At 37.3% G+C, this 15,122-nt stretch overlaps 2 protein-coding genes and 2 long non-coding RNA genes across 4 annotated transcripts; 1 reads left to right on the plus strand and 3 right to left on the minus strand.

Moving 5' to 3' along the window:
• Nucleotides 1-906: 906 nt before the first annotated feature.
• LOC114242164 (uncharacterized) lies at nucleotides 907-1,926 on the minus strand. The gene is made up of 2 exons (XM_028173228.2): nucleotides 1,674-1,926; nucleotides 907-1,187 (listed from the first exon to the last, which is right to left on the minus strand). Exons 1-2 carry the CDS (start codon nucleotides 1,905-1,907, stop codon nucleotides 996-998), a joined length of 426 nt encoding a protein of 141 aa, XP_028029029.2. The 5' UTR covers nucleotides 1,908-1,926; the 3' UTR covers nucleotides 907-995.
• A 711-nt stretch (nucleotides 1,927-2,637) lies between these two features.
• LOC114242159 (uncharacterized) lies at nucleotides 2,638-4,032 on the plus strand. Its single transcript, XM_028173215.2, has 3 exons — nucleotides 2,638-3,093; nucleotides 3,520-3,765; nucleotides 3,911-4,032. Exons 1-3 carry the CDS (start codon nucleotides 2,752-2,754, stop codon nucleotides 3,950-3,952), a joined length of 630 nt encoding a protein of 209 aa, XP_028029016.2. The 5' UTR covers nucleotides 2,638-2,751; the 3' UTR covers nucleotides 3,953-4,032.
• A 5,061-nt stretch (nucleotides 4,033-9,093) lies between these two features.
• Nucleotides 9,094-10,785, minus strand: LOC149502935 (uncharacterized). Its single transcript, XR_016323090.1, has 3 exons — nucleotides 10,606-10,785; nucleotides 9,859-10,016; nucleotides 9,094-9,283 (listed from the first exon to the last, which is right to left on the minus strand). It is a non-coding gene; the product is annotated as an uncharacterized LOC149502935 (long non-coding RNA).
• Nucleotides 10,786-13,623: 2,838 nt separating this feature from the next.
• On the minus strand, nucleotides 13,624-14,415 carry LOC149502936 (uncharacterized). The gene is made up of 2 exons (XR_016323091.1): nucleotides 13,890-14,415; nucleotides 13,624-13,809 (listed from the first exon to the last, which is right to left on the minus strand). It is a non-coding gene; the product is annotated as an uncharacterized LOC149502936 (long non-coding RNA).
• Between the last annotated feature and the right edge of the window lie 707 nt (nucleotides 14,416-15,122).

The following is a 15,122-nucleotide window of genomic DNA, read 5'->3' on the forward strand; positions in this document are numbered from 1 at the left end:
TTTATTTATTTTACAATATTTTTTTATTTCATTTAATTAGTATTTTTAATCAAAACTGACGTTTACGGAAATTTTATTATAAAATTCTAGTTCTTGAGGTTTTGCTACATAACCAAGGAGTATTTAACAATGTGGAATTGCAAGAGTTCATACCCGACTTTATGAACAATACTCGTTAATATACGGACAAAGTCAGTACCAACAATCGAAGAATATAGTTATATATTATATATCACATCCGTGTTCAAGTTTCAATCTATTGCTTGGTGACTTTTAACTGAACATACTTAATTTTAATTAAAAGTACTTTTACGGTTTTATCTCGCATTTATTTTTATCACCGATTCATTCGTTCGTGACCATGAAAATTAAGATATTAGAGATTTCGGTAATTATATTTAAATGTCAATATTAAGCGAGATTAAACCTTTAAGTGTTTATATTCAATTATGTCTACGGCTCGCGAATGTCGGAGATATTAATATTCTTTTTATAAAGTTTCTAATCTAATGGGTACATTTGTTTTATATCCATTTTATGCGTTCTAATAAACCAATTCTGTTTTATATCTTGATCAATCTAAAGCTCAAACATCTGTATTAAAACCACTTGTTGTGCTGTTTATGGATACACGATATGAGCAATACCGGAAATCTATGGGATCACAGTCGTATTCGAAGCGTTTCACGCAATGTTATAAATATTCCTTAATTTCAACTAACGCATTTACATACATATTATAGCTTTTTGTTCTTGGAACAAAAGCAACAATAGCATTCGTCATAAAATGGTAAACAAGTCTTAACAACTATTCATAATAACACAGTATGCTAGTAGAGTAGGGCTTATTATGAATCATCATCATACGTACTTCATTTCATGCATATAAAATTATAGTAAAAATCCTTATTTTTTAAACGTTTATTACACAACACGTTAAATAAAATTTCCAATATGACATAACAATTGCATATAAGATTCCATCCAAACAAAAATCACCAAATAGGCATGCTAGGTCCGCAGCCACCCTTACAGACAGGGACTCCTGGATAGCTGCAACGTTGCGGCTTGCAGACAGCTGGTTCGGTGCAACAATACGACGGGCAGGGCTTGCAACGGTTCGGCCTGCATGCTGGAATCGCTATGGTGTCGTAGACTAGTATTGGATCTGGTTTGCAAGTAACCGGCTGTAAAAGAAAATAAATAAAGGAAAATCTATTCAAATTATAATAGCACCGTAATAATTGACGAGTTGCCAAAAAACAGTAGGTACGATGAGTTGAATGAAGCGATGATATAATTTTTGTCCAATTATGTTTTATTTTATTTATTTATTTATTTTGTACACACAAAAAAGAAAACAGTACAGAGTAATAGGAAAATTATGTACAAAGGCACTGCTTATTTCTTTAAGAAATCTCTTCCAGCAGACCTGCGAGAGGATTATGAGAATAATAATTAAAAGTGATGAGTGTATGTAGAGCAGCTAAAATAACAAATACAACATGAGAATTATAGTAATGCACATACACATAGAAAATATTTTTAAACTTGAATACAAAATATTATAAGTAACACAGTATATTATAAGAAGAGTATAGAACAATGATCATTCGGTTGATGAGAGATTGAATTGTTTGATCTTGTGTTTTTTAGTAAAAAATAAAACTAACTTTTTCACATGGAGGGCACGGAGGTAGGTTTGGTAATACTGGTATCGGCAGACAAGGCTCTGGACACGGTCGAACAGGGGGCGGGCAAGGGGAACACCCTCCTCCAGGACACACGGAGCAAACCCTCAAGTCGTTACACGATGCAGCACAGGGCTTTGTCGTGTACGGATAACATGCACCACATGGCATTCCAGAGCAAACACAGGGATCGTAGCTGTAGAAAGGAGCACTCATTTTTATTTATTTTTAAAATAGTTAATACGAAAAATTTTAAAATATATAATTTAATTTTGAAATATTTTAATATGACACTTGTGATGTTCTTTTTGGACTGAATTTATTTGCAAAGAGTATATAGGTAATTAAAAGTTTTGTAATGTGTCTAGCAAATTACTGGATGTATTTTGTGATGCATTTGTGATTTTTTTTATGTTTTATTACAATTTTACGAACGTAACTTTTTACCACTGAAGTATACTTTATAGGTTTATGTTTTTTACCAAACATTCCCCAGTGATGCGCTAATCAATAGTACATATTTACTTTTCATTTTAATATATTGTGTATTGTCTTAATAAGAAACAGTGATTTTTAACGCAAGTTTTGCTAGTAATTTTCTTAGCGTTACTTGTACCTTGTGTAGCTTTTTAAAAACAGTAATCTTATTGACGTTTTAGTTTAAATATACTATTATTCCAATGAATCCGGAAGATCTCGATTTTAGATAAATAAACAGCGGGTTTTATGAAGGTCAACCTTTGTATAATTCATAATATTGTTATGAAAATAAATTCACCAGAAATGTATGCATCCTTTGTGTATCGTGCGTTATGTTATTTACACGGTTGTCAGGAAACTGATTAACATAGTTTGAACAAAAGTATCAACATTAATAATTTATTAAACCTTTTTAATTGAAAACCATAGAGTACATTTTTACTGTTTGAAATAATGAAACTTCAATAAAGGTTGACGTTTATTTTGAAAATTTTTGTTTGAAGAAAATAATCTTGAAAATTAAAAAAAAATTACGAAATACATTAAACGACAAAATAATAATAATATTTCTGAATTCAAAATGTGCTCCACCTCTTTTTGTCCCACATGCCCACCAATATTACCATGTGGGCTAGGACCATGTTGCTTCTCGTGTCCACCACCTACTCCCTGCTGCCAGCCCTGTTGCCCTCCACCATTACCGTGTACACCTTATCCTCCATGTAACTGCAAACCAATATGTAGGCCGAGTCCAGCTCCTCTTTTGCCAGATATAATGCCTCCAATAATCCCGGTCTTGCCGTGTTGCAAGCCACGTCGCGACCCTCCCAGTGAACCTCCTCCACCTTGCCCGCAAAAACCTGCTTATTGTCCACCAGTTTTGCCTTGCTGTCCACCACCTCAGCCGTGTGACCCACCTCCAGTAAGTAATAACAAAGAAATATTTTTCTGTTTAGTTACATATATTTTGAGTCCACACGGGTAGGTATCACCACCCCGCCTATTTCTGCCGTGAAGCAGTAAAGCGTTTCGGTTTGAAGGGCGGGGCAGCCGTTGTAACTATACTGAGACCTTAGAACTTATATCTCAATGTGGGTGGCGCATTTACGTTGTAGATGTCTATGGGCTCCAGTAACCACTTAACACCAGGTGGGCTGTGAGCTCGTCCACCCATCTAAGGAATAAAAAAAATGTAGGTATATATATGGACATGTGAACACCCAAATTTAAATCCGAACACAACAGAGATGTAAAACGATATTTTTCGAATTTAATTTAGTTATACTGTTATTCTTTTATTGTAGAAGTAATTTGCAAATCAAAACCAAGGTTTCAAAATTATTTACAGATGAAACGATGTCCCGAGCCAATAAGATGCTACTATCCCGTGTTGCCGTGCTGCAATCCACAGTGCCCTACGCCAGCTCTTCCCAAGCAACGACCTATTTGTCCAAGGCCGCCCCCCGCTACATTTCCTTGCGTTCCTGTATCTCGCCGATGCTGCCCAGACTGCGAAATCGATCCGATCACTGTTCGCAGACCCCTAATAGTTCATAATGGCGTATTGCAAAGGAAGCCTGCACCTAATCCCATGGTATGCTTCACGATCCATTACGTTAAATTTTATTAGTCAGTTCCGTGAAGTAGGTTACTGGTTCGCCAAAAATAAACATTTAGTATATTTTTACATTAGATCCGCCTAGAAGGAGCTGGATAATAAAAAATAATCTCTTTTGCAGAGCCCAGGAGGCGCTTACGCTGTGGATGTCCCTTTAAGGTAGTGAGAAGCTTCCAAATGAGAGAAACGACTTTTAGAATGTGGATGAAATTTCGTTACGTCTATATTTATTTAATAAAAAGGTTTTTGTTCCCTAAGGGTTTATTTATTTCTGTCACGGTAATAAATAAATTTAATTTTGGTTTGAGGAGATTCATCTGACGTGGACAGTAGTTTGCTTTGCCCCTGGCATATCTGATGCTTGTAAGCAACGGTTACACCTTACCGTCAGTTGGGCCGTGCGTTAGTGTACCTACAATGGCTACAAAGACCTTTAAAACAAGACTGATGACGCAACCTGCCAATTCTGCTCGAAGGATGTGAAAATTGTTTCACCTATATAATCTTCCTCTGCAGCGTGGACATCGTCACACGTCAGAGGTTAGCATCGATCGTATTTAATTGCTCCAGCCCTAGAAACGTATCCGAACGTAATGGGCTCACATTGCTGCTTATGCAATAGGGTAACAGTTAGATAGATACAACAAATAAAAAAAGGATATGCTGCTACATCGTCTAGTCGACGACTAGCCGTCGTGGCCTAAAGCACAAGACGTCCGGTACATTCAAGCAAACATACATATCGAGCGATGCAACGGTGTTCGAATCCCGCAGGCGGGTACCAATGTTTCTAATGAAATACGTACTTAACAAATGTTCACGATTGACTTCCACGGCGAAGGAATAACATCGTCTAATAAAAATTAAACCCGTAATATTTTAATTTGTGTTGTTACTGGTGGTAAGACCTCTTGTGAGTCCGCACGGGTAGGTACCACCACCCTGCCTATTTCAGCCATGAAGCAGTAATGCGTTTCGCTTTGAAGGGTGGGGCAGCCGTTGTAACTAAACTGAGACCTTAGAACTCATATCTCAAGGAGGATGGCGGCATTTACGTTGTAAATGTCTGTGGGCTCCGGTAACCAGTTAACACAGGTGGGCTCTGAGCTTGTCGACCCGTCTACGCAATAAAAAAAAACAAAAAAAAAACGAACGGGTCATAAGTGGTAGGTGATGGTGGGTGCTTGTGGTAGCAGTATGATTGATTGTTTGGTAGCATCTTGACAGTGTTGTTACTTGTTAGCATTAATGATGTCCATAAACAAGAGTGATTACTCACCATTAAGTGAATTAATAAAAAAACAAATTAAAAATACAGACCAAGTAATCGATATAGTTATTGTAAGTAATGAGTTTTAGCTGCTAACTAATCCCAATTACCAACCGTAATTAATGAATCTACAATACAAAATAGTATTGGAATATATTTGAATACACACAATTTTACCTTTTATGGTTTGCGTATTTTGCTGTGTATATTTTATACTAGGATTGTTGCTGTGGCACGGCAGTCGGTTACATTCAATTAGTCCCATTCAGTTGTAATCATCCCCAAGATACCGCTTGTAATAGAAGCCCCAAAAAACGTTTACTTAAGAAGATAAAGGCTGTACAAGAAAGTTTTTTTTTTAAGTTTTACATTATCTCCTCTTATCCTGACCTTATTATGCATGAAATGAAACACGCGATTTTTAGGCCTCATGTTACTGTTTCGTTTACTTTATTGTCTTATTACTAAACCACCTAGATTTAGAACTAAACCAATTTGTAGTGAAATGTGGAAAAACTCAACCATAGAAACGTACGAGTATATGTACATGAAATCAAAAGACATTAAAATTCCAAAATAAAAACAAATTGCAATTTTCTGTACGTAGTTAATGTAAAAGATTTTAACATGATAAATTAACTTAAAATTTGAAATAACTAAGTAGTTACAAAACAGGTAATTTCAGTTTTGCTATCCAACTTCTAGAGTACGTTGTAATGAAAACACTATCTTGAAAAGAAAACCCATCTATTTCCGGAAAAGAAACTTTTAAGACTGCAAAAAACTTACAGCCTAATTAATATTTTTCGCAAGACAGTTACATTTGATTTTATAATTATAATTGTATCATTGAAACTACAATAGATTATTAGCGACAAGTTTACTGTATATTTTACAAAACAAGTGTGTGTTTCTAACCATTTTTTAATTCACTATAGAAATCGTCCATTGCGTTACATAATTTGAGTGTAACAGCTGTAGATGTTGATGCAAGGATTTACAGGATAGCACCGCTGTGTTGGTGGCACGCTGCTCTGGCAGAGGAGCGGAGATGCCGGTCCACAGATCGGACGACAATCCGGAGGTGAACAGACTGGTGGACAATAACCCATTTTTTTCTTTTTTAATTTATAGACTTGTAAATTTAAAAAACTTTACGAATATTTCGATTAAATGAGATTCTCGTAGCAGCGCAATGACTCTTATAGGCATAGCGGAGTCTACTAGATTTTTATTTCATATCTACTAGGTTAAGCTACGAACAATATAAATAATAAAAATTGCGAGGAAGAAATCGGAAAGTTGAATTGAGTAAAGTTTTCGGTATAATTGAGACTTGTATTACACGATAAGCATTATTGATTGATTTCACATTTTTAATTAATACAAAATTCACATACAAATCTATGGTAGCTTGATAGAGAATTAATCCAACAATTACTTATGAAAGGTTCTGTATGATGATATCATCTGATACCACCACAGAATCGCAAACAGCTTGTATTAAATTAGCGTAACTCGTGACATCGTATTATTCGGTTACACAATCCACCAATCTATCTAAAGGCTTGAAGTAATCTTGCATTCCAATTTGACGAACGTTAAAATACTATTAATATTTCGACTTTACGATAACTGCAACTGACTAAATTCTTGGTTATGGACAACTCTAACTTATAGCATTAAAAAAGTTTAAAATCGCCATGAGCTCATCCTAGTGAAGCCAAAAAGGCCTAACAGCAACTAGTAATCCGTTCTTCCTAAAATAAAACACCCTGGGTTCAATGACCTAGTTAAAATTTTGTTCCCGACACAACTAACGCCACATTTCGCATTCAAAAACACAAATATATGTAAATTGATTGGGGTTATGCTATGCTATGAGCGTATCTTGCCATCATATCATTTACATAGGGGCGGTTAATTTTCACAACCAAAACCGCGGTATTTTATATGTTTTGGTAGATCGAGATGGCGATGGTGATTGAAATATCCCTATTATGTTTCCAGTATGTCTTACATACATATTTTTTCATAAATTTATTCCGATAATGCAATAGTGCCGATTTATAATATAATAAAGATAACTACATCATTAAAGTGGTCTATAGACAAATTAATTGCATGATTTCATTGGGTCAGTGAAATAAGTATTGTTTTATTGTTCAAGTCTACTTAGTGCTACGTGGCTACCAAAACCTACACATCTTAAAGCGTTAAAGTCCCCACTCCCTTGAAACATGTCGAAATCTCAATTGTATTGTAAAAAACAACCTCAAATAATACTGCGCTCTGCTATGCTTTTGCTATATTTGGCTATACTTATATTTCATTTCCGCATACTTTTTTTAAATACATATATTTTAGTGGCATGCATAGTTAGGTAGGTAGGTAGATACTGCTACCATCTAGACAAAAAAAAATAGAACTCACCGACCACACCTCATAACGTCAAACGGTACAAAATACATAAAGAACCAGTGGCTATAGACCCAAATGTTCTGATCTGTACAATTGGGATCATCGGAAATGCAATCCGCCTTTTTTTATTGCTTGGATGGTTGGACGAGCTCACAGCCCACCTGGTGTTAATTGTTACTGGAGCCCATAGCCATCTACTACGTAAATGCGCCACCCACCTTGAGATATAAGTTCTAAGGTCTCAAGTATAGTTACTTGAGACCTTAGAACTTCTTCTGTCGTCTTCGTCTTCTTTTTTCTACGAATCATATTAGAGTGCCTTACGTGAAACATAATTCAAAGTTTGGTAGATAAACAGTCTGTTCGTTATGTTCAAGTACTCTTTATTCCGAAAATGTTTACTGGGAACTTCTTTTTTAGTCATATCGATTATTCTAGTAGAAAATATTGTTTTCGGTTTGGCATACCTTTTGTGGAACACCCTATAGGCACATTTCACAGAATACATGCATATGTTCAGCCTCGTCGGGTGTTGCTCTTATTTCTGATTATAAAGAAAAAGGCGGTAATTATTGGTGGTAGGAACTCTTGTGAGTCTGCGCGGGTAGGTACCACCATCCTGCCTATTTCTACCGTGAAGAATTAATGCGTTTTGGTTTGAAAGTGGGGCAGCCGTTGTAACTATACTGCTTATAACTATACGGCTTCTGCTGAGCGCTCTGCTTAAACCTCGTTTGAAGAAACACGCTATAGCACTCAGAACACACCTCGGAGAAAGTTTATTTCAGAGCTGAATATGCGAATGTTATGGCTTTATGTTGACGCCCCCTGGCTAGGAGGTGCGATGACCTCCGAACGGTGGCCAGCAAGAAGTGGATGAGGAGAACCGAGGACTGGCCTCGGTGGTGTGGATGGGAGAGGCCTATGTCTAGCAGTGGACGATTGTGGGCTGATGATGATAATGATGTTGCTGGTTTTATCTACACTCTTATTTGTGTTCTCGAACAACCCCCGACACCAAGAATCAACATTATAGATTACAATTTTTTATTATCATTCTGTTCTATAGTGTGTTGATGAGTGGGTCATAATATAAAAAACGCAGCACAGCTCATTTATTTCCTGATCAGGAAACATGAGTGAATTCGCTAAAAGAGCATGAGGCTCAGCATAGCTTGGTACTGATTTGTCAGTCTAATGCCTTAATAAAATAAATATTAAACAATTAAAACGTATCAATTATATTCTCTTTGGTAATGAAGTTTCAAAGATAGGATTTTGCAGCAGATGTCTTCTAGTTTGCAAATATTAACAAGATACAATACACAGATTTACAAAATTAGACTACTTTTGCCACTAACACATACATATTTATAGGACATTATAACATTAACAACATAATTCGATTTCTCGTGTTCGACTTGTCTCAATAGGTTTTGATATTCTGACCGTGATGACCAATCGCTATAGTAGCTTTGTCAAAGGCAGCAATAGGGCGAGGAGGTTGACCTATAGCTAACACAGCATCTGTAAGATAAAATTTAAAATTGGACATATAACTTAAAACAAAATTCTTCACTGAAGTTAGTTAATACAATTCATTTGGAAACATATTAGGTAAGTTTCATCTATTTTAAATTATTGATATGAATTTAACATTTTCATATGCCTTATGGATGGTGTCTGGAAAATCATTGGATATGTGCTACTTGACTGTAAACTGTGACCAGAGATCCTCCGCTGCAGCACGGAGTACAATTTCTGGTGGAGTTACAGGACGATGGGCATTCGCTGCAACCGCCTCTGAAATACACAATAAAGAAAATACATTTGCAAGTAAAAAATGTGTAAAATTTTTGCCAAGTCACAAATATAAATCAAGCGCTGTTGAAGGTACTATTTCAAAAGGCTTACCGAATTGCGGACATAACAGTTTGTAATTTATTAATAGCATCCATGCGATCACACATTTTAGATTTATTCTGTACTTAAAATTTGCTATACTCTGAAATTTTATCTTTTGTGAAAATATTATTTAAAAGTAAGCCAAAGCATTAAGTGATGTTACTTTAATCGATAAACTATTTATCGATCGTTTAGATATTTAAACGGGATGACTATGGCGCCGAAAAACTATTTCTCGTGGCAATAGTAAAGGTATTTAAGCTATTTTTATGGCATAAACGGGTAAAACTCATAACAAATCTGGTGTTAAGTGGTTACCGGAACCCATAGATATCGCAACGTGAAAGCCACCTTGAATCTATATTGCTATACCTAATGCTTGAAACTCTAAACTATGTATAATCCTAGTTTCATTTGTGAACTTGAGCTAAGCACGAATTTTATTACAAAAAAATGTTTGCCAATTGGCTTACGGGATTTGAAGACCGGCTAGTCGCATCGCTTGATACTAGTACGACGGGTGCCTTTTGCTTTAGGCTCCAACGATTTTGAAAGCGTGGTGGTTATAAGTTGGTCTGTCAGCGGAGAGGACGTAATTGGATTGAAATGCCGTCCATTATCGAACAGCAATCTAAAAATAAGTAAAATAGTACTGTATTACTATGGCTATTTATTCAATTACTACCCACGGAATGATACAAAATGAGTTGCAATATACATCCAAAATTTCAAAATGAGCCCAAGCCGTAGCACGTATAAAATAGCGAACAAACGAGTGTTTTCATTTCATGATATTGTACTTTTCCTATTACTTTGTAGTCATGTAATTTATTGTAGAAGAAAAAATTACATGCGATTACATTTAAATTGTTTTTGTTCATGAAAAACGAGGGATTCATCGATATAGAACTCTAAATTTTTAACGACACCTTATAAACCCTATAAGAATATAGTGACGTTGCATGACATTAACTTTCTTCCAACACATATGTTTATGATTTCCCAAAAAGTTTAGTTACGCGCAAGATTTTGCTTTCAATGTCTGGAAATGTACTAAATTCCATTCACACCGTTCGGAGACACACACCAAATTTTGATCGTCTCCGAAGTGGGCTCTAAGTTCATTCACGCGCATGTCGTAATAAAAAGGAACCAGCATGCATTAGAGAGTGAGGTTATCCGTCACCTTCTTTTACTTTCGCAAGAGTCGAGTAGCTTACGTGTCTTCATGGTTCTCTGGCTCTGGTCCCTAAAGTGACACGTAGAGGGAAGTACCCGAAACGCTTAAGGGACAAAAATTCGGCGGGATCTTTATCTTGTGGATCCTGGATCAACTGCAATGAGTTGGTGCTTAGAGAGGAGAGTGCTATGTAGAAAGTGTGTCCTCAGAATGCTTAACATGTAATGATTTGAATGAAAAGACACTCGATCGAATAAAACAACAACAAACTTCACGTGTTTTTGTCCTTTACGGGTGGTATGAAAATGTCAGTTGATAGATATCTACCCACCGATAGACTTGTCTACAGAAGAGTCGATATATATAGAAGGGACAATAAATGATCGTTTTGATGGATAGAAGTGCATTTAAAACAAGGTGTAAGTACAGTGAGGAATTTCAATCAGCACATTTCAGTGGTTCACAGACTTCAAATTTCTTTACAGACATCTACGTTAAAACATTCATCAGAAAATAAATTCATAAAAAGATAATTTGTATCGCGTCAAATTTTTTTCCGACAAGACCGTTTTCATTTGTGTTTGCTTACCTGCAAGCTTTAACAGCGTGAGTAAAATAATTGTCTTCTTATTTGAAACATATAATATTTTAAGTGATGACCAGTCAATTCACTGTCGAAATAATTCAAAGTTTTTAATTTGATATCTATAGTATGTAGTATGTATGTTATTATACTTAGAACTTTGTGATCGCATGTTGCGGTAAAGGAGCATCTGAAGTAAGTGCACGAAGACTAAGTGATTATGTGATTATGCTGCAAAAACTAATGATTTCCAAATTTGCAAAGAGACTGACGTCTTTTCTAGCAATGGAAAACAAATTGTTTACAGAAATTAATCAGAATAGAAAAACACAAAAATAATCCGTATACGGACTATTCGGCTACTCGTAATACGGTTGCGAATACGGTCAGCCTGAATGTAGGCAGCCACGCATTAGCAACCATAATAACAGTAAAGGAGCTATTGCTATTATGAATTATTACAAATGCACGTGAAGACGTTGCAGTTATTTTCTACATTAACACGTTGCGTTAAATAAATAACAAAAAAATACTGGGTGTATCCTAATTTGCCAACACGAAAGCATGCATTAGATATATTTTAAAGTTGAGGATTCACTAGGATCCCCGCTCAACGCTTTGCTTAATAAAACATTTTAAAAAGGAAACAAAAAAACGAACGAAGATTCATTTGACGGCGAGCACCCGTCCTTACCCCGATCTGTAAGCGGAGTAAAATGTCCCTTCGGAACAAGGTGACACTTTACAAAACTTGCATAAAGCCCGTCATGACGAGTGTGGACTCAAGCGGCTCGCACACACAGACACCCTCCAATCCCTACAATCCCGCTTTTGCAGGTTGGCCGTCGGAGCTCCGTATTTCGTAAGGAACGTTGACCTACACGACTTAGACCTCGAATCAATCCTGAAACCTGAATTTAGCGTCGGAATCATACTTCGATAAGGCTATGCGTCATGATAATCGCCTTAGGGCCGAGTCACACCGGAATGGCAGCGGCCGGCAGCGTCGCGGCGAGCACTTTTACTGTGAAATAATTTTAAACTTTATCTATATACTTAAAAGATCAGTATCGCTTGAAAAGCTAAAAAATGTCGCAAAACAGCCGCTGCCTGCCCGCGGTGAAGCGGGAAGCCGCGCGCCTCGTGCGTCTTGCCGGTGGTCCTGCCCGCGGCTGCCAGCGGCGACAAGAGGCCGCTCGCGGCGCCGCGGTCATATATAATAACCAATTCAATTATGTTCACTCCAAACATACTTTTTTTTTATAGCTTAGATGGGTGGACGAGTTCACAGCCCATCTGGTGTTAAGTGGTTACTGGAGCCCATAGACATCCACAACGTAAATGCTTAAGCATCTCAAGGTGGGTGGCCCCACCTTGAGATATAAGTTTTAAGGTCTCAAGTATAGTTACAACGGCTGCCCCACCCTTCAAACCGAAACGCATTACTGCTTCACGGCATAAATAGGCAGGGCGGTGGTACCTACCACCAGTAATTACACAAATTATAATTTTGCGGGTTTCATTTTATTACACGATCATTGCCGAATGACGAAACTAAACTAGTCAAGAGGAGACTAGGCGCGTGCAGTCTGGAGGCCGCGCGAGGCTGCCAGTGGCGACGCCGGGGGCCGCTGGCACCGCCGCCGGCCGCTGCCATTCCGGTGTGACTCGGCCCTTATTATCGCTGCTGACTACCTACTCCCCGAATCTTAATCACGCAGGAGCCAGTCAGTCATCGCCCTGGACCCATTCGGATGCATCAGCTCCAATAACCCTTGCATTAGACGCCTTTAGCTCTAACACTAGATGGGACCCCGGTAACCGTAGTTGTCGACTTCGGTAAAGAGTTCGACGTGCAACCTAACCCAAACAGTTTATTGCCGGATCTTAGCAGATTGCTATTTCGATCCGGTAACGGACTCATTCGCGAAGCTGTTACTCTTGCTTTGTTATGTTAGGTCTTCATTGGAGGAGCCCAGCGTTAGCAAATTTAACTCCTGGTCGAGCACTTGCTCGCTCGCCCACTTGTCCTAGTAAAAGTGGAAATGCTTCCGGGCGACCAGTAACCTCTCAACACAAGGAAAGTTGACCTATGAAACCCGATAATCTGGAGAGTATTTTAGAAAAGGTCTTCCTACAGCCAAAACATCAGCACTGCCAGAAATTTCTCAAAGAGTTTTGCCTGTTGATTTCCACTGCAAACGGATAAGGACAGATGAATCAGCTTAGGGAGCTGAATGGAATATCGGAAATGGAAAATGAATAAGTTGGAGTTTTGAACGTGCGGTGTTTTGATGTGTGAATTCGCGATATTATCGAGTGACATGAAATCAAATAATATACCGAAAGAGTAATATTATTGGGTCCGTCCCTCTGGCGGTGGAAACCGGGCTTTACACAGGACACCTTGCGACGTTGTAAGGCGATGCAGTTGTGGCGATATGGCACAACTGCATCACATATAAAAGGCAAAAATTACACTTATTTTTTATTTACACAAAACATCACTATTGCACTTAACACTGATGGTTGTCATCGACGACACCCGCGTCGATTTGTTTCCGAATTTAACATATCTTCGTGCAGCACGTGTAAATGGTGATGCACGGAGAGCAGGGGCCGCAGCATGGGCCGCAGCAAGAACCGCAGGGTCCTCCACACCTAAAGAAAAAAAAAAAAGGTTATTCTTGTAATTAAACGTATCGTGGATATCGACGTCCTGGATGCTCCTGTATACTTACATATTCTTATAGAGATCGAAGCAAAGGCTAATATTAAAAGTATCAAAGTTTTCACTTCAGCGTTTCTGTAAAATTGGTATGAATGGTTTTTTTAGTCTTTTTATGTTTTGTCACTTGAGAGATTTTGTTGTACTGACCCAGTATCTCGACGTGCTTTTATATTATACCATTACATTCAAATCGAGAACATGGTAAGATTTTTTTTTAATTTCGAACAAGAAACATGTTTCTGAATGCCAGTTTCTATTTAAAGCCAGATATGAATGATACGATTTGGCACCTGATTGGAAACCCATGGCATGTTTTTTTTATTTTATTTTTCTTATCTGGTAACAACCCAATTACGATTTACGCAGAGCAAATGTAATAAAGTGTGCATTGAGTCCGGTTCGCGTTTCTATTTATTTTTGGCGCGCATTCAGCTCTGAAGGATAGAATAGTCATTATTTTAATGCAATCCAAACTTCATCTTTGTAGATCCACTATGGCTCTTGGATATCACAACGTGAACGCCACTAGCCACCTTATGAAGTTCGTAGTCCAAATTATGTCATTCATGCTGTTGGTGTCAATGGAGTCCACTTGAGTCCAGTAATCGGTTGATACCAAGTATTACGTTATTATAAAAAATAATTAATTAAATTTGTTATAAAAAGTATCAAGTTCCACGGCTCTACTCCGGCCTTTCATTTATCAACAAAATTATTTTTTTTCTTTATGCACTTATAAATCAGCATTATTTTGGTTTCACGCTACAAGCAGAGATCAGTTTTATTGGAGTTAGATCAGCGGTCGGAAATTTAGCTGTAGGTATTTGTTTGTGTATGTATGAAGATGGAACGTACGATCTCAATCTTAAAGATAATTCGATTGAGCGAATCCAAAATCGTACCGTCTGTAGAAATCTTTACGAAAAAAGTAGCTAAAAAGCAAAAACTAAAGCTTAGTTCAGATAATACAAGAAATGAAAAGAAGATTTCAAAATTGAACCATTGCCAAAAATTGAATGGATCAACAAAACACTTCGGTATTTTGAAACAGATTTCATTTATTGTTACTTTGCGGAAACAAAACTAAAGTCTTGCTTGCTTTCATCGTCGGTGTATGAGGTTACTGTCCACCTAATGTTAAGTGGTATGCTAGGCTAATGGACATTAGCAATGAACGGAAACATGCACTATTTATTAAACACTTAAAAACCCTTGTGTTTTCCATTGTGTTGTTTTTTTTGTC

This window comes from Bombyx mandarina, chromosome 05, assembly GCF_030267445.1.
Source record: "Bombyx mandarina strain Sakado chromosome 05, ASM3026744v2".
NCBI lineage: Eukaryota > Metazoa > Arthropoda > Insecta > Lepidoptera > Bombycidae > Bombyx > Bombyx mandarina.